The sequence below is a fragment of the Piliocolobus tephrosceles genome, chromosome 13, assembly GCF_002776525.5.
Source record: "Piliocolobus tephrosceles isolate RC106 chromosome 13, ASM277652v3, whole genome shotgun sequence".
Classification (NCBI taxonomy): domain Eukaryota; kingdom Metazoa; phylum Chordata; class Mammalia; order Primates; family Cercopithecidae; genus Piliocolobus; species Piliocolobus tephrosceles.
The window spans coordinates 73,656,552-73,676,024 of NC_045446.1; the positions used below are offsets into that span (position 1 = coordinate 73,656,552).

Below are 19,473 nucleotides of genomic sequence, written 5' to 3' on the forward strand. Positions count from 1 at the left end.
AGAATGAATTATTTTGATTTGCTTGCACAATAACAATATGTCATGCAGGGCCCAGCTCTGCCACTTACCAGCTGTAGGAGCTTGGGTAATTTATCTATCCTTTCAAAACTTCAGTTTTCTTATCTGCAAAATGGGCATATTTATAATATTTACCTCACAGGATTACCGTTAGGAGCAAATGAGCAATGGTTATAAAAATAATATGTAGAAAATAACAAATCTGCAGATGTTCAGAGTAACTGGTATCCTAAATGAGATGCAATGGTTCTCCAAAGCAATAAACACTGATCAAGTGTGTTCTTCTAGAAACTTCTATAGGTAGCTACACAAGATAGCAGAGAACTCAGAAACCATCTGGATTTGCAGCCAATGGCAGGGGCAGGGGGTGGGGTTGAGAAATCAGTCCTCCTGCCAAGCTCCGTCTTCCTGCCCATTAGAGTCAGCCAGTGGTAACTTCTCTCCCCACCTAAACAAGCACAAGGTCAAAAACACCTTATGCAAATGCACGAAGAGCAGTTTTGGCAACTCTGCCTTCTTCCTCTGTGCAAAAGGAGATTTGGAATCTAAAGAAAAGAGTACTGTTAGGAAGTTGCTCATTCTAGCCTTATAAGGGTGAGAGTTTAAGAAGTATGTGCTTGTGGGTAGGGGTGGGCAAAAGATAGATGAATATTTCTTAGTACTTTACATATATTGTATCTTTTAATATGATTTCTATTTTTATAGATTAGGCTTAGGTAAGTTATGATAATTGATAGGAGTTAGTTCTTGTGTCTGATTCCAAACTTCTCCACTGTGCCTGTGTATCTCAAATTAGTAGCATGCCTAACAAAATCTCTGGGGAGCTTGTTAAAATGCAGCTTTCCTGCCCCCATCCCCAGAGATTCTGATCCTGCAGGACAGGTGTTGAGCCTGGTCATCTCCATTTTTAATAAGCACCTCAGCTTATTCTAATGTAGATGCTGCAGGATAGACTTTTTTTTTTTTTTCCTGCTGAAAATTTTCTGGTTTCTTCTCTCCACAGCTACTCTGTGGTCCTGGGTCAGGTCTTTTCCATGTCTTACCTGAATTATTGAAATGGACCCCTGCCCTCTGAGGCTGCCTCCCTCTGGAAATTTATTTCACACTGCAGCAAAGTGATCTGCTAAACTCTAATCTAACCTCTACTAAATTCCTCCCAAGGCTTTTCACTGCCCTCAAGATGGAGGACCTTCATGACCTGTTTTCTAACTTCTCTGCGTTATCTCTGGACACTTGAAGCTCTGTACTTATGCTTTGCACTTAAGTAATATTAAGCTTCCTTGGCTTCCCTGAGAACACTGGGCTGTTTCCTGATTTCTGCCAACAACACTCTTTTCATTGTTTTACACCTGATTAGATTTTACTGATTCTTTAAGGCTCATTTTGAATGATATCTCTTTTAGAAACTAAAATATATTATAAACATGAGTATGTGTATGTGTGTATGTACAGTGAACAGATTTTTCAATTATAAATTATAATACATTTTGTATATAAGGTTGCAGATTAACTTGACAGTTTCAATGGCAGTGCTTGTTGAACCCAAGTGGCAGAAACGCATGTACACAAAAATACATAAGGAATATAGTTTACTCTCCATACCCTTCCACAGAATAGCAGTTTCCCCATCAGCAACTTGAGACAAATAAATAGACTATGAGGAATACATAAAATAACATGAACTTTTTCATCCCAAAATGTTCCTTGAGTTCCATCAGCTTTCAGGGTTTACATAGGACACACCTTAACATATCTCAGACATGAAGACTTGACTGGCGTTTCCTCTGAGAACCATTTGCAGAAAAGCCACTAGCACATCTTGATCAGACAATTATCTGTGTGCTGGCTCAGGTGGTTCTCAGTGCAACTCAAGGTTTGGATAGATGTGATTATCACATTCAAAAGAAAATATAACAAGTTAGAAAGTGTCCCCACGTTGGGCTACTGAAGCTGCAAAATTCCCTGGACATATGCCTATCTTTGTTCTTTATATATAAAAATATAAGACTGGTTAAAATCACACTGCATGCAGTATAGGCAAAGAATCCGAGAGGAAAGGTGAGCCAGGAAGAACAGTGAGGAAGGTGTTAGAAGGCTCCGAATAAGAAAATTAATAACAAAGACATCAAAGAGCAGCCTCTTCTGAGTTTATTCACCTTGAGGGCAAAGCCTGCCTTCCTCATACCCCCTGGAGTGCAGCAATGTGGCTCTCCTTCCACCTCTCCTCGGTGGATCTCTAGGTCATGTCTGGACATTTAAGATCTTTGCCTGGCTCTGGCCATTCCAAGACCGGCTCCATTAAAGAGCTTTCTTTTGAGGGCAGTAATGACATTTCTTTTGTCAAAATGTCACTTTGAAGCCGTGACAAAATCAATCCCCATAACTCACTCTGGTGAAGCAAATATAATTCTCATCTTGCTACCAAAATATTGACTGTCACATTGATTTTTTGATAAGTGACACAATAGCAGGTTCTGCTACCAGCTCGCTGTGTGTCCCAGAGAAATGAGTCTCAGTTTCTTCATTTGTAAATGAAGTCAGTGGTCATACGAAAAGTTCTAAGAATCTAAGAAATAGAAATGAGATTTCTCAATGCCAGCTGCAGTTTGATTTTGGGAGTTTGCTATCAACCTATCACTGTAGCTTCTGCCCCATCCCCTCTCTCATAATTAACATCGCCTCTTAAAGGGAGTGTAAGGCTTTGGAAAAGGAAATAGAATATTACTAGGAACAATCGGGACAAATGTCCAAGGATGATAGTCCTCTCTGATCTCTTTAGAAATGGTTTCCTGTTTTGCTTTCCTATTGCCACTGTTTTGAGTTCAGGTTTTCAGAATCCTACACCCAGAACACTGTAATAGCTTTCTCAAACATCTCCTACTGTCAGTCTCTCTCCTCCAACCTTTCCTTCCCACAGCTCCCAGACTGATCTCTCAGAAACCCACTTCTGAACATTCCATTCCCTTTGCTCTAAGAAGAATGCATTGAGTAGCTAGTATGTTTCAGGTAGACATCGTGCTAGGCGCTGGGGCACAAAGGTGAGCAGGTTCAGATCTTTGCCTAAAAACACCTCATAATGCAGCATGTGTAGGCAATGATATAGATACCTTCAGGGCATTAGCCCAGAGAAAATCACCTAGTCTGATTGGTCACAACCCTTAAAATTGTTTATTGCTTACAGGATAAAGTTTAAGTTTCCTGGAAAATTTTAGGCATCAGAACTGACTTGAGTCTAACTTTCCAGTTCTGAGTCCTTTCATTCTCCTTCACAAATTGTTCCTTGTAATGAAAGTGAACCATGTTTTATTTCATACTTATTCTATATCTTACTTCTAACCCCAGTCCCTATTTTCCTAATCCTTCAGCACCCCCTAATTCAAGCTGGAATCTCCTTTTCTGCACTGAAAACATGTTTTCTGCCCATCTCCTTTGGTATTAATCACTTCCTCCCTGTAGACACTCATTCTCTCCCCCAGAAGACCTGCTCTGTCAGGTCAGTGACCATGATTTATTCATCTTTACACCTCCACATTACTTACCAAGCTGCCTTGTATTGGATCTAATAAAGGTTTATTAAATAAATGAATGAACTCATTTACCAAGACTTGTTCCCTCATTTTATTTTAGCAGGCCACAGTGAGAAAATGTATAGCTCTGAGCTCACTTTAGAATGTTCTCCTTCAGAAAGATGTGCATCGTCTAGGAAAACCAGCTTCTCCTCAGGATTTAAGTTTATGCCCAAGTTAGGTTTTGACAAAGCTAAACCCAATTCAATTTACTTCTTTATTTTTCTTAAATTGTACAAGTGTTACATAATGTCAATAAAAAAGAAAGCATGCTATAGTAAACAGATTGTGAACTTTGGAATCAGTCAGACATGTATTCAGATTTCTTCACCTCTCTAAGCCTCAGTTTCTTTAAGTCTATAAAGAGGAAATAAATGATTTCCTTTGAAGTCTTATGGTGATTAAGAGATGTATGTATGTTGGGCATTGTGGGATTCTAGCACTTTGGGAGGCCAATGCAGGAGGATTGCTTGAGCCCAAGAGTTTGAGACCAGCCTGGGCAACAGAGAGAGACCTTGTCTCAATTTTTTTTTTTTTTTTAAAAAGAGAGGTGTATGTAAACTGTCTGGGTTTTTATAACAGGTACTCATATTACTTCGAATAACAACTATCATCTCTGTTCTGTCCCAGTCCAAGGATAAATAGGACTATTTATTTATTTATACCATACCTTACTTTAGAAAGGGTTTACAGTGTAAAAGGGACACTTACACATTGCACGTTGCTGACATATAGTAAGGATACTGACAACTCTCTCATACTCTCTCTTACACATATTTCCTTTTTTATATACTTAAAAAAGAAGTTTTGCATAAATCGCTAAATAGTCATTGATTTTTCAATGCAGAACAGCTTGATTCTGAAGGTTATGCAATTTCCTAAACCTCTCAATACGTAACAGAATGGCTGGTTAATGATGAAATTGATTTAAAAAAAAGGTAGAAGGACAATAAAAGAAATTAAGGGATGCTTAAGTTTTCACCAGAGGCTGGTTTGACTAGAGACTCATTAGGAACTTAATAGACATTCCCAGGGGAGCTTGATTGCATTGCTGTCTGGGGCATTGAGATGGGTCTTAGGGAGACCTATCCAAATAGATGGCTGTTTGAAGTTTAGGGGTCCGCATAGGTTGGATTTATCTAGGCTACTGACACAATAGCCCACTTTTCTTTGCATGTGTAGACATAGACTTCGTAAAGGCACACAGAGTGGATAGAAATCCTGGGTATTTCATTCGTAGCAGATGAGCACTTTCAAATGAAGAACCTCAGATTCTTCATGTATACTTTCAAAATCCAGTAAGCTTCTAACCTCATAGCTAGGCCTTCCTTCCATACAAGCTTTCTGGCCTTTCTGACCTTCTTTGTCAACCCTATTTGCTACAACTCCCATCACAACCTTTGCACACTGCTGTCCTTGACTTGCTTAACCTTATTCTAACATGTCTGCAATTTCCACTATCATGTTCATGCTTTTTCCTATGTATGTGGCAAACTCCTACTGAAAATCTAAGATCTCATTCAAATATTGCCTCTTTGAAGCCTTCTCTTTTGCCTAAGGCATATTTGTAATGCTGTACTTCCTCTGGCTTCAAGAAAATCAGGTATAGTGCGGAGTAATGGAAAGGGCAGGCTTCTGTTGTCAAAATGATCTCAACCTGATGCTTGCACCTACTAACTGTGTGATCTAGGCAAGCTAGTTAATCTTCCTGAGGCTCAGCCTCCTGATTTTTAAAATAAAGACTGTTGATTCCCTAAATTTATGGAAAACATTAGTGATGCTGTATTATCATTTCTTGGCTGCTTATATTTCTCTTTTTGAGCCTGTTGTGATGAAGGATCATATATATATATATATATATATATATATATATATTTTTTTTTTTTTTTTGCCACAATAGAAGATACCTAGCATAGTGCCTGGTGTTTTGCAGCATTCAATGTTATTGCAATCAATGAAGAGTTCTGGAAAAGTAACTTAAGCACTGACAGTCACATTAAAGTCCAAGTTCATCTATAAAGTGCTCTCTGGTCATTCCTGTGACTATTAATTTAAATTCTTATAGCTGGTGTACATACTACTAATAAGGCTCTTGTCACAGCCTGCTTTCACAGACACTAATTTAATCTAAGCTCCTCCAGGGGAGTAACCTTGGCTTTCACTCTGGGCTCCTCAGGACATTTCACAATGCTCTGAAAATGCCAGCTAATGATAAGGTTATTTAAGACAATCATTCCAGACAATTTTCCTCCTCACTATATGCTGAATTTATCCCAAGGTCCCAGAGAATGAGGCTTCTGCATCAATGACTTATTACTGTAGTCCTTGCCTTTAATTCAAAGTGAGTGGCATCTCTTGACCGAGCTTTCCCAACTCTCCACATAGTTGTTCTCTCCTTTCCTCAGTGCATTTTATCTCGTGTTAGTGGTCTTTTGCTTTCTACTTCTGGACAAGTCTTTTTATTGATGTATTTTCTCATAGGGATTTGGAAAACTTTGATTTATTACCCATTAGTGCATGAGTAAATCTCATGGAGAGTTACTAATGTAAGACACCCTAAAAAATCATCGAATCCAGCAACTGCAAATAGAGAATAATTTCCAATGTTGTGCTAGAGATGATTCAATCATGGCACTCTTTTTTACTTCTAAGATCATATATGGCCTCAGAATCCTTTTTCAAAACAATACTCTAGATATAAACTATCAATCCATTAGTGTACTTAGGAGATGAAACTTGTTTGACATCCCCGACATAGTTTAAAGCTTTTATTTTGGTAATAAGGGCCAAAGAACAATAGTGACTTAGTAGTGAGCTGAAACCAGAACCCAGGTTATTGACCCTCCTGATTTTCCATTCAGGGCTTCCGTTCCCAGATGATTACTCCTTTCTTTCAATAGCCAAGTTCTAATAATTTACAATCTATTCTTTGGCAAATACCTAATGGTGTTTAACATGTATGATTAAAAAGCACGTCATATAGGTTTCAGCCTTACTGAAAAGACATCTGGCCTCTCACTGATGTTAGGAGCTCTTGGGGAAAAGGGCCTATGTTAGACTTTGTGTCTTTCTAAAGTTCTAGTCCTGTTTCTGGCACATGGTAAGTATTCAATAAAAATCCTCTCACATGCATCCAACTCTTTCTGTCTATCTATCTATCTATCTATCTATCTATCTATCTATCTATCTATCTTTCTTTCTATCACCTATCTATTATCTATCTATCTATCTATCTATCTATCTATCTATCTATCTATCTATCTATCTCAAACAAATAGGAGGTCTATCCTTAATTTCTCACCAGGAATCATGGAAAAAGCATTCTACCTCTTGTATACAAGTAGTATTTGTTTGAAAGGACTTTATGTCATGATGTCACATACCCTCACTTCTATTTATAATGACATCCTATGTTTCAATAAATTTTCATTTCACCATTTCACTTGAATATTTTACGGGAGGGTAAATTATTATGTCAATGACTGGGTTCCCTTATGATTCTTCTACTTAGAAATAGAAAGGGCAGTGCTATAATTCGGGCCTCAAAATCCCCAAGAAATGATAGCTTTTCTTTTTCTTCTTTTTCATGGTGACAGCAATTGACCATAATTTGTGATTCTGTATGATATTCACAAGCTACAATTGTTAGGATAGAAAGGCAAAGAAAAGGATATGAAGAAAAAGAGAATAGGAAGAGAGAAGATGGGGAAAGTTATTTTACAACACAGCAATAAGATACTACTATTATCTCTTCAAAGAATCGATTTAAAAAGGTGTACAAGCCACAGCTAACATCGTAATTCATGGTGAAAGACCGAATGCAGTTCTGTTAATGTCAGGAACAAGACAAAAATGTCTGCTCTTGCCATTTCTAACATTATACTGAAGGTTCTAGATGGTGCAATTAAGCAAGGAAAAAAGGCATCCATATTTGAAGGAAAGCTCTCTCTTTTTGCACGTATATGTTGTATATAGAAAACCCTGAGGAATTCAATAAAAAACTGTGGCTTTAGCAAGGTTGCAGGATATAAGATTGATATATATATAAATAATCATATTTCTGTACATTTGCAATGAAGAATCCAAAAATGAAATTAAGAAGACAACTCATAAGCAAAAGAATGAAATCAGAACCCTAACTCATACAACGTACAAATACTAACTCAATATGGATCAAACACCTAAATGTAAGAGCTAAAATTATAAAACTCATTGAAGAAAATATGATATAAATCTTTATGACTTTCATTAGGCAATGGTTTCTTAGATATGACACCAAAAGCAAAAATAACAAAAGAAAAAATACACACATTGGACTTCACCAAAATTAGATCCTTTTGTGTACTAAGAACACTATCAAGAAAATGAAAAGACAACCCATAGAGTGGGAGAAAATGTTGTAAAGCATGTATCTCATTAAGGATTAATAACCCAACTATATAAAGAACTTCTACAACTCAACAATAACAAGACAACCCAATTTAAAAATGGGCAAAGGATCTCAATAAACATTTCTCCAAATAATATATACAGATAGCCAATAAGCACATGAAAATATGCTCAATATCAGCAGTCATTAAGGAAACGAAATCAAAACCCCAATGAGATAACACTTCATACCAACTAAGATGGCTGTAATCAGAAAGACATATAATAACAAGGACGTGGAGAAATTGAGACCCTCATACATTGTTGTGGAAATGTAAAATGGTGCAACCACTTTGGAAAACAGCCTGTCAGTTCCTCAAAATGTTAAGCATAGAGTTACTATATGACCCAACAATCTCACTCCTAGGCATACAGCCAATGGAAATAAAAACATGTCACAGAAAAGTTTGCACACAAATTTTCATAGCAGCATTATCCATAACAACTACAAATTGGAAACAATTGAAATATCTATCCATCAACTGATAAATGAACAGATTAAATGTGGCATATCCATACAATGGAATATTATTTGGCAATAAGAAGAAATGAAGTACTTACACATTCTACAACACAAATGCATCTTGAAAACATAATGTAAGTAAAAAAAAAAAAAAAGCCACAAAAGACCACATGGTGTATAATTTCACTTATATAAAATAGTCAGGCTAGGAAAATCCATAGGGACAAAAAGTAGATTAGTGGTTGCCTATGTTGGGGTGGGTTGGGGTGGGAGGATGGGGAAATGGGAGGTGACTGTCAATGCCTATAGGTTTTCTTTATGGAGTGATGAAATGCTCTAAAATTGATTGTGGTGATGGTTGCATAATTCTAAATACACTAAAAACCACTGGATTGTATTTTTTAAATGGGTGAATTACATTGTATGCAAATTTTATCTTACAAAGCTATTATTTTAAAAAGATGTACATATGTATATGTGATTAAATATTCTAATTTTGATGGCTAAATTTTAGTTATTAATTCTCTTCTATGTCTGTCACAACAATCCATGTATTCATTAGATAATCCATGTTTCTATGACTACTGTCTTAGCTCCATAATGTGAATCAGACTAGATATATTTTCTGATGAGCAGATACTTTTTATAAAATCCATCCTTTTAGCACATTAATTTAAAAGGAAAAAACTTAAAGAAACAAAAACCACCTAAACTATCTTGTTCTTCTTCATTGTAGTCATTACATCACCTTCATCAACACATTGCTTCTGCTAACCACTTGCAGCTTTACTCCCAGTGTTTAAATATCTGTATCATAAATCCATTTCATCAGAAATGATATTATTAACTTCAGCAATATACTTATAACAGTGCTCTACTGTCTGGTAGCTTCATAATTTGTTTGCTACTGAAAGCCTAAATGTGTTAATTATAGTTAAATCCATGGCAACTGAGAGAACTTGATGTTTCCATCATTTTGTACCTACCCCTTTCGAATCAATCACTCCAGGTTTGGCATTAAACTTCACTGTCTTCAATCGGGCACGTTCCTTTCTTTCCACCCTAAAGCAAATTGAGAATAAAGAGTCTGTCACATGACAAGGCATTTATGACTAAGTTCCTTATTAAGTGAAGAACATTTTTTCCTCCAATCCTTGCAGCTCAAATAAAATGTGTTCTAAAATATTTCTCTTCCTTTGTTCCATATAAAAAATCTTGGTACAAAGTCTCTAAGTTTCTAACACATTCCTTGAAATTACTCCAATACATATGCTGAGAGTCATGTCATGGTATTTGTAAGCAACAGAGAGGTAGAAAAAATAATATTTGTTATTTAAATGTTTAAATAATTAAATCAAAATCTGTTTCAAGAAATCTCAGTCCACAAAGATGAACACCTATATTGGAGACTAAACAAGCGTTTCCTCCCCTCTCCTTTTCTTTCCTCCCCTTTTCTTCTTTGTTTTTCCTTCTCTTCCCCTTAAGAACACTAGTGTATTTAGCTTCAATTTTTAACCAAACATGTTATATATAATCTTGAACTTTCCTTTTCCCCAATGTCCTTCTGTCATCTCTGCAGATTCATTGTTTTCCTGCTACTTCATTTATTCATTAAACACTTAATCACTGCCTACCATGCATCACGCAAGGAGTTGGGGAACAAAGAAAAAATATTCTAAAAGCATGACTGCAATGAATTCTTCGCAATGTTCTTTTGGCAAGAACAGTGGTGTAAACAAACACAGAAAATGCTGTAGAACAAGATGGCTGATATCAATGTGGGAGCACATATCTCACTGGGAGGGTGCAAAGGAAGACTAGAAAGCATTAGGGTGGGCTTTTTGGAGGAAATGTCAATTTATCTGAAGGATTAAAAAGAGTTTGTCAGTAGGGAAATTTCAGGGGGATTTTTCACAGCAGGAACAACACATGCCTCAACCTGAAGATATGAGTGAGCTACAAGATTGCAGAAAGATTCTAGTACAGGGTACATAGGGGATATATAGGATGGGGCAGTGAGGCTAGCGAGGTGACAGACTCCTTTTAAAGGGTATCCATCCACATTTTGGACTTCAGTTTTTTCCTTGGGAATCATCATAAGTTCTTAGAGGATATGAAGCTGCAAAGTGATAAAATCAGATCAGTTTTTAAATAAACAACCCTGGTCAAGGTGGAAGATAGACTGAAGGAGGGAAGGAGCAGGAGGGGGTTGGGGGCCTATTTAAAAGCTGTTGCCATAGTCCAGGCAAGAAATAATGAGAAATGATAGTGGGGTGGAGAAGAGGGAAAGGCTTGAGAAACATTAGGAAAATAAAATTGGTTGGACTCTTTCCTGTTTGAAGGCCAGGGTTGAAAAAGAGGAAAATAATCTAAATATTTCCCTGATTCTTCTGAGCCCCTCCAGTTAGACATGATTGCTCCTTTCTGACTGGAACAGTCACCATGTCAGCATTACATCTTGATTTCCTTGTGTTTACTTACATTTGCACTGCATATACAGGGTTGTATGTACCTTAAGGTACAAGCCCACTTATCACTCGATGGTGTTTTATAGCAAGTCCTCCATAAATAATTGTCCAGCAAAAATAATATTCATTGCATTGTTTTAACATGACTTCTTGTTTCAATATTTCTAGCTTTAAATTCAAAGATGTGGGGGAAAAAGAGAAAGAAAAAACCTGAGCGTACAGAAACTTAATGGTTTATAAAGTCTAAGCTATTTATAGATCAATAATTAACAGCATACTCCTTTCTAACTGAGAGCTCTTTTGTGTTCCCAGCTGAAACACAGTGAAGATCAGGGTTTCTATAGTTACAGAATGGAATTGCAGAATGTATTTATTTCAGTGTGAGGGTAGAATATCTGAGTGGAAACAGCTGAACAAAATTTTTCAAATCTAATGTCATATGTTAAAACAATGTGAGGCCGGGTGCGGTGGCTCACGCCTGTAATCCCAGCACATTGGGAAGCTGAGGCAGGTGTGGATCACCTGAGGTCAGGAGTTGGAGACCAGCCTGGCCAACACGGTGAAACCCTGTCTCCACTAAAATTACAAAAAAAAATTAGCCAGGTGTGTTGGCGGGCACCTGTAATCCCAGCTATGTGGGAGGCTGAGGCAGGAGAGTCACTTGAACCCGGGAGGTGGAGGTTGCAGTGAGCCTAGATCATGTCATTGCACTCTAGCCTGGGCGACAGAGCGAGACTTTGTCTCCCCAAAAAATAAATATAAATAAATAAATAAATAAGAAGTAAAACAATGTGTTCCACCAAGAGTTTCTACTTGCACCAGACGCACAACCATTGGGGAGAAAGCAAGACAGATTTTAGATAAGATAAGCCGCCAAGTGGAAAATGTTCACTGGTAAAATGCCTCCTTTGAGCTTCATCACTTCATCACCTTTTCTCGATTTTAATCCGAGTGCAAATGTAATTTACATTTGTCTCTTTGTATTCTTCTAAAACTGTTGTTAGGGCCCTAACTTTATTCCGGCTTCTTTGCATTAACTGGGCTAAAGTCAATGCTTTGGCATCATTCAGTGATGCCAAAATGACTGTAGTATGCAGAGAATACATGGTTATTTGATCAGGGTGTGCAAATAAATTCTGCACAAACCCACAGAACTCATACAGGTTCCAAACATACATAATGTTAGGAGGAACTCAGTATTCAACTCTCAGAACTGCTTAGACAGAGCATTCTAATATTGTCCCGTACCCTGCAGCTCAACTCCATTTCCATGTTTATCCTTTTCAATTTTCTTGAGAAATGTCTCTATTAGGAAGATTTTAGTGGTTCATCCCTTAAATCTTAAAAAGGTTGCAAAGAATATTAAGTCAGCCAGACACACACACACAGACACACACAAATGCACACACACACACATACACTCACCTACCATTTGCTATAGTTTATTGTTAATCTTCAAACAGGTAATAGAGAAAGTAAAAAAAAAAAAAAAATTGAAGCCATACAGAGGTCATATACTTCCGGGTCACTCATGAAGGAAGTTGAAAAGCTTTGCTTCCCATTTGGGTTGAAAGTTTCATTAATAAGTGGAGTTGCACCATATAATTATTAATAAAGTTCCTTTGCATTTACATCATCTCATTTGGTCCCCACAACAACCTAATGATTTAGGTATTTTCAATCTCATTTTATAACTGAAGAAACTGAGACTTGAAGCTTGCCAGATCAGAAAGTGGTAGAAACACAGCCTGAACCATACACTCTCTAACAGCTAACTTCAGTGTCTGTCTATAGCCACTCAATTTGGGAGACAGCATTCAGGTACCTCCCAAACCTGGATGATCCAAATTCTCAATAAACATGAGATTTTTGGATGCAGCTTCCACAGTTTGAAGGCACATACATATCCTTTGAAGTCTGGGCTGAGGTTTTTACAAATGATAACCAACGTACCCTTGCATCCCCATCTCCCTAATGTCCTGAATGCTATGAATATTATTAATTATTAAATAAGCCCCAACCAAATTTAAGCATACAATCATTGAGTTAGTAGCATACCACAAGAGGTTGACCTCAAAATTCAGAATAAATTTACTTTAAACACAGAAGTCTGCTTAGTTAAATCCCTATTTGAGTTGATCCGTCTCCTCAGCACACCAGCAACCCTGGTAGTGCATTCCCATCACAGAGGCTTGCATTACTGCCTTGGGGTTCTCTGCAAACCTCTTTCCTTAAGAGGGAGGCTATGTCTGTGGCTTATCTTCCTCATCTGCCTCAGCCCTTTCCTCTCTTCTAGCTCTTTCTGGGATGCATGTGAATGGTTTGCTGCTGAAATGAGACTTAAGTCTGGAAAATAGGGCTCTAAATAATGTGACGTATTTTTTTTTCTGGCAACAAAAACTCAAATTTTGAAAAATGGAAAGCAGCTATTATTGGAATGTACACTAAGTGTTAGAAACTGTGCTAAGGATTTCACCTATAATATCTATAATACAGGGTCTGACATGAGCTGGGTACATAGTAGTTGCTTAATGAGGCTTTGTGGAATGAGTAAATAAATGAACTCTCAAGGGGACTACTAGTTCTTTACCTAATTGTGAAACCTATTAGGCCAGGGAGTTTAAGTGAATTGCTGAACAACCAGTTTTTCCCATAAAAAGTGATTTGCCATTTCACAACTTACTTTCTTGGTAAGAATCTAGGTAAAATTTAGCATCATTTTCTCTTATTGTTTTACTGAGTAAGACTTCTTTGGCTAATAACTATTAAGGTCCAAAGGCTTTCACCTAAAGAAATTGCGGACCACCTGAAGAGACAGATCAAATCTCAATGAGGACAACTGCCTTACTTCCCCACTCACACTTAGACTCAAGCAATTAATTAGATTGTTTGAGCAGAAATAATCCTCCCTGTCCAAGTCTCATCACTGACCAAAATACCAAAAACATAAATGGAATGGCAAAATCTGAGCAATCGATTCTGACATTTCATATCTCCAGAGAGCACCAAATGGCCATGCTTTAATAAGCCCAACTTCTCTCCCTCTCTCCCATCTGGTATTTTTAGGTTCTGGCCAAACCCATAATTGGGTCAGGCTTGGAGCACTGGACAGTGGGAACATCATTTGTCCCTGGGAGTTCCTTTCCCTGTGCTCCACAGGCCCTGTTGGGGGGAGAATTAGAATGTCACTCACATTAGTGTCCACAGGCTTGCTGGGAAGGCTAGGTGAGTAAACTCTTATGTAATGCCAGCCATAAGCTGCCATCTGAGAGCCCAAGTGACCCATCACTGGGGAACAATGAATAGACACTTGGCTTAAGAGACCATGGGACAGCTGGGAGCAGTGGCTTATGCCTGTAATTCCAGCATTTTGGGAGGCTGAGGTGGGTGGATCACCAGAGGTAAAGAGTTTGAGACCAGCCTGGTCAATATGGGGAAATCTTGTCTCTCCTAAAAGTACAAAAATTAGCCGGGTATGGTGGCGGGTGCCTGTAATCCCAGCTACTCAGGAGGATGAGGCAGAAGAATAGCTTGAACCCAGGAGGTGGAGGTTGCAGTGAGCTGGGCTTGTATTGTACTCCGTCTCAAAAAAAAAACAGGAGAAAGACCATGGAACAAAATCCAGCTTCACCTCTTACACACTATGTAATCTCAGAAAAGTGATTCTATGCTAAGAGTCCAGATTTTAAAGTCACACAAGTCTGGGTTTGAATTCTGCCTCTTCCACTTACCAGGTCTATAACTTAGGGTGGTCCCCAACCTCTTAGGATTTCAGATTTTGTGTTGATACAATTAGAATAGTAGCGCAGACTTCAAAAATTTATAACGAATGCTAAATGAGATAATATAAGAAAATTGTTTAGCAACATGTCTGATCTATAGTAAGAACTCACTATACAATAGGCTGCTACTAAGATGATTATGATAATGCTGCCCATGACGTCACTTCTCATTACTGGTCCCAATTTCCTTACCTGTAAAAAGGAAGTAATACAGGTACCCTATTTCAGGTGCTCGCTGCCAAAGTCAGTCCCTTTATGCCAGGTGGGAGCAAGATATGGACTTCCAATTTTCCCTCTTAAGAGACCCTGAAATGTGGGCCACCAGACTTGAGAGCTGAAGGGCCAAGAAGAGCCCCAAACCTTTGCAATTGCTCATAGAGACATCAGAAAGGCATGTGTTTGAATCCAGGCTTAGCCCCCTGCTGCCACTGTAATTTTGGCAGGCTACTTAAATTGCCTGACTTTCTATTTCCTTACTTGGCATATGCTCCTAGGGTAGTGATCCTGGTGTAGTGTAAAGCCATCTGGCTTTGTTATCAAAGAGACTGGTGTTTGGTCAGTGGCTGGCTGTGTATTTTTGAGTAAGTTACTTGACTTCTCTGATCCTCAGTTTCCTTATGAGGTTTTCGTGAAGATTAAGTTGAAATCACATATTCGAAAACAACTGGTGCAATACATAATCAGTGCTGTTATCAGATGGAATTCACTCTCTGCTGCCGTTTCACTTTCCTGGCCTTTACAAGATAGCTCACGTTGCCCTAATCACATAGTAGATGTGCCACAGTTACATGTTGGTCCCACAAGTGATGGGTTCCAGGCAGTGGAGCCACAAGTGATGGGCTCCAGTACGTGGCACTCAGATGCTGCCCAAGCAATGCTTGCTGAATTGAATTTTGCCAGCTCCTATTTTTGTACCTTTGAGGGGCAAGATTGCATATGTCTTAAGTACAATTCTGTAGCCTGGATTCAAATTCCAGTTCTACCACTTACTACATGGGCAATTTCAGGCACATTAATGAACCTCTCTGTGCCTCAATCTCCTCATTTGTAAAATAAGGATAATAATAGCAACTTACTCATAGGGTTCTAATGAGGTTTAAATAAATTAATAATTGTAAAGGGCTTACAACAGTGTCTAGTGTGCAATAGGAATGTTTTGTTAAGTAAAATTTATTCACTATCTTCAGAAAAAAGGAGGGGGAAGGTGATAATATTCATACTTTTCATCTCATGTCTTCATTTGGGATTATTAAATGACATTATCAATAGAGAAACACTTTTGTAAATGGCATAAAGTCAAACACTGATATTATCCATTATGAGATTTAAAAAATTTCCAGATGAGTGCTACTAGGTAAATTATACTCAGGAAACAGGCTAGAAAGAAATTAATGATTGAAAAATAACATCAACCTAATAAATGTAGGTTTTAAATTGCATTACAATAAGTACATGAGTACTCTTTGTGGGGTAGAATTATAAGTGATTTTTATTTTCTTTATGTTTTTCTAGATGTTCCCACCTTTCTACAATAAAAGGTATTACTTTTACAAATACTTAAAGCAATAAAAGTAACTATTTTGAAAATAATTAAAATCCTAAAAAGAAAATTTGGCAGAAATTTATTTACAGCTATAAATTATATAAATATATATTATATAATATATATTATATATATGAGGTGGAGCTACTATACCCTTCATAAAAAGTAGAATGTAGATAAACATCAACATTGCAGTCACTAATTAAACTTATTTTCCAGGTCAGCTATACTCTGGTTGTTAAGATGGTTCTCTTCCAAAATAAGAGAGAAATAGCTAATTCAAGAATGATTACCAGCAGGTGGAAAATTATTTCAGGAGGAATAGCATTGAGAATGTTCTTCTGGAGAAAAATGATGCACTAATTGAACAAACAAATGACTTGATAAGATTGGTTAGAATCATAGAACCTCAGGGCTGGAAAGAACCAGAAAATTATATAGTTCAACTCCTGTATCCAAAGTTTGAATTCCTTTTCTATCCTCCCAGACAGTCCATGCCATCTTTAGGCAGCTCCAACTAATGAAAGGATTTCTTTAAAACGAGTTGACATCTATTCCCACATAGCTTTCCTTCATCCACCCCATTACTATCTTTGGGGCCATAATTCAACAAGATGGCTCCTTCTTCTAGAGAACAGCTCTTCAGACAGCTCAAAATAATTAAATCAAAGCAAACCAAAAGGCACTTTGTCTTGACTTTCTTTTATGTGCAGTAAATGGAAATGGAGAGACCTAGAATATAAACAAGCCAGTGCTGAGTCAATGTTTAAACATATAACCTTTCGGAAAACACACACAGCCATTCTACAGTCAGAATGCCCTGGCAAAGCAATGTCAAGCAATTATCCAGGATCCAAGAGGCTTAAAGAAACCCAGAGAATTCTGCTGGTGGGAGAGCTATAGGCACCGGCATAGGGGAGGGAGAGGCTCCCTGGAATTTCAGCTCCTTCACTGTGACTCCTCCTGGCTAAAGGTAAGAGAACAGCTGAGGACCACTGAGCCCTATTTTTCCATGTCCCATTCTTCTCCAGGCTGTATGACCACAGGCAGAGAGAAAAGAATATCAGCTGTCTTGGGAGCACAAATATCCCACAGAGTTATTCTGAGGTTTAAGTCCCATCTTCCCACTGTGGTTTGTACTAGCCCAATCACTTGATGTGTAGTAGCACTTAAAGACCCAGCTTCACTGGGAATATTTTACAGAGGCATTTTGGGTGTTTGGAGATGAGGATCAAAGCCCTTTGAGAAATCTGCAGCTTGAGAAAAGTTAGTGCCTGCTTTTATTAAGCATCATTCCTGACTGATTTTGTACTATATCTAGTCTCTGGGATAGAGCCAATTTCTGTTTCTTGGACATCTTGGTGCCAAAGGGACATTTGTGAGAAGGAAAGTTCCTGTCTGATGATGGATCCGCTGGGACAGATTAAGGAGTTGGCTGTTCTGAAGCACATTTCTGCTTTTCAAAAGCTGAGCTGAAGAAACGCTTGGAAGAGAAAGCATGATACTCTTGATTTAGGAAACACTTACACAGAACTAAATATCTGGGTAGCTATTGGAAGTTGTGAGGTGGGGAACAAGAGTAAAGAAAACAGTAAAAAAAAAAAAAAGAAAAAAAAATTGTAAACCCAATCAGTACTTAGACTTCACCAGATGTTTGACAGCTCATATCCCAAGCATCTGAATTTGAGATGAAGGTTTTCCATTTTTTTCCACCAATATTTGGAGATATTACATAGCCAGGACCTTAGCCTAGTAAACTGCCTACTTCATTTGCCTTCAACTTGACCTTTCTATAAAATTCATTGGTAAATGTTGAAACTCTGGAAATAAATGGGCTGAATTTGTAAGTCAGCACATAAGCTGATAGGCACAAGTTTGCACATGCACATGCAGGTAAAAGTTTTAGGAACACAGTGTAAGCCGATTCTCTTTCTTCCTTTATTTCTTGTCACAGTCACCAATTTTGGTAAAACCCTAATATAGGAGAAAGAGGATTTTTAATTCATGTCACCTGTCACCACTGACAATTTTCCTGCAGATTGACTATCCCATTTAAATAAATTTAATTTTGTGAACAGTTTCTCCCACCTTCTTCTTCCCTCATCTCCACTCTCTGGATAGCTGGAAAGCAAATATTCTGCTACAAAAGGCATTCTTACCTCCGTTTGCTGGGGATGACCCCCATCTCCTCACTGTCTCCCTCCAGCATGACTCTCCTGGCTTGCCACCACTCATCATCAGAGGCATTGATAACGTGGAGAATATCTCCATATTTAAAACTAAGTCCTTGACTTGGAAGCCCACTGTCCTTGCTTTTGTCGTAGTCAAACATGGCTCTGGAGGAAAGGACAAAAGAGGACACTGTTAGGAATCTCTGTCAGCACAGATTTAGGAGTTGTGGTTTCAAATGTTCACTCTTGCTCTGAGAACCCATCATCACGTGGTATCAACTCCCGGGATGATTCCCTGGATCACAGTCCACACTCTCACTGTTTTGGCAACACACTAAAGTTAGCTCTTGCTTCTTCTTGGAGGTTACAGGGGCAGCCTATAGATCCTCAAAACTGAGATCTGCTTCTTTTCTTGGAGACCATCAGATGTTAGAAGGTGATAATAGAAGATGAGAAAGGCAGTTTACTACCTAATTGAGATTTTTTCCCCTCGTATTACAATCAAATTTTTTAAATTACTAAAAAGGTAAAATAATAAAGAGAAATATGGCTATCCTTCTAAATGAAGCATTTTGTACTGTAAACAAATCATCTCAGATGTATCAGCCTGTAGAACTGTTCCTTTCGTAATGGGAAAAAACAGTAACAAATGTCCACCCATTGAGTAGGTGATCCCTTTACTCAATGAAATATTGGACCACCACTGCAACTGGATGAAGAGGTTAATGCAATCACCTGAATACATGCATAAAATGCAGTAAATTAAAAAATGTATGCATATGTATGGGTATGGCTAGATAAAAGTCATATAAACAGCACAACAAATCTTTCTGCTTCCATATAATGCTGAGCTTACCTCATCATGGCACTTATCTCTGAATTACAATTCTTGCTTTCTGTATCATGCTGCCCTCACTAAAAAGCATTTGCTAAGCATTTGTTAAGGCCAATGCACTGTAATATGTATGAGTGGCAGCATGAAGGAGGTGGAATCAGAATCAAAATGATGAACAAGACCTTAGAAACTAGGTGTC

At 37.9% G+C, this 19,473-nt stretch overlaps 1 protein-coding gene across 10 annotated transcripts in view; it reads right to left on the reverse strand.

The window, feature by feature from the left end:
- The window catches only part of DLG2 (discs large MAGUK scaffold protein 2), a 2,237,713-nt gene that overhangs the window by 64,546 nt on the left and 2,153,694 nt on the right, over positions 1 to 19,473 (reverse strand). For all 10 annotated transcript variants that reach the window (XM_023209277.2, XM_023209278.2, XM_023209276.1 and 7 more), the window contains 2 exons: positions 18,428 to 18,604; positions 9,462 to 9,537 (listed from right to left, as the gene is read on the reverse strand). In XM_023209277.2, coding sequence (XP_023065045.1) covers positions 9,462 to 9,537; positions 18,428 to 18,604 — 253 coding nt within the window. The remainder of the gene's footprint in view (positions 1 to 9,461; positions 9,538 to 18,427; positions 18,605 to 19,473) is intronic.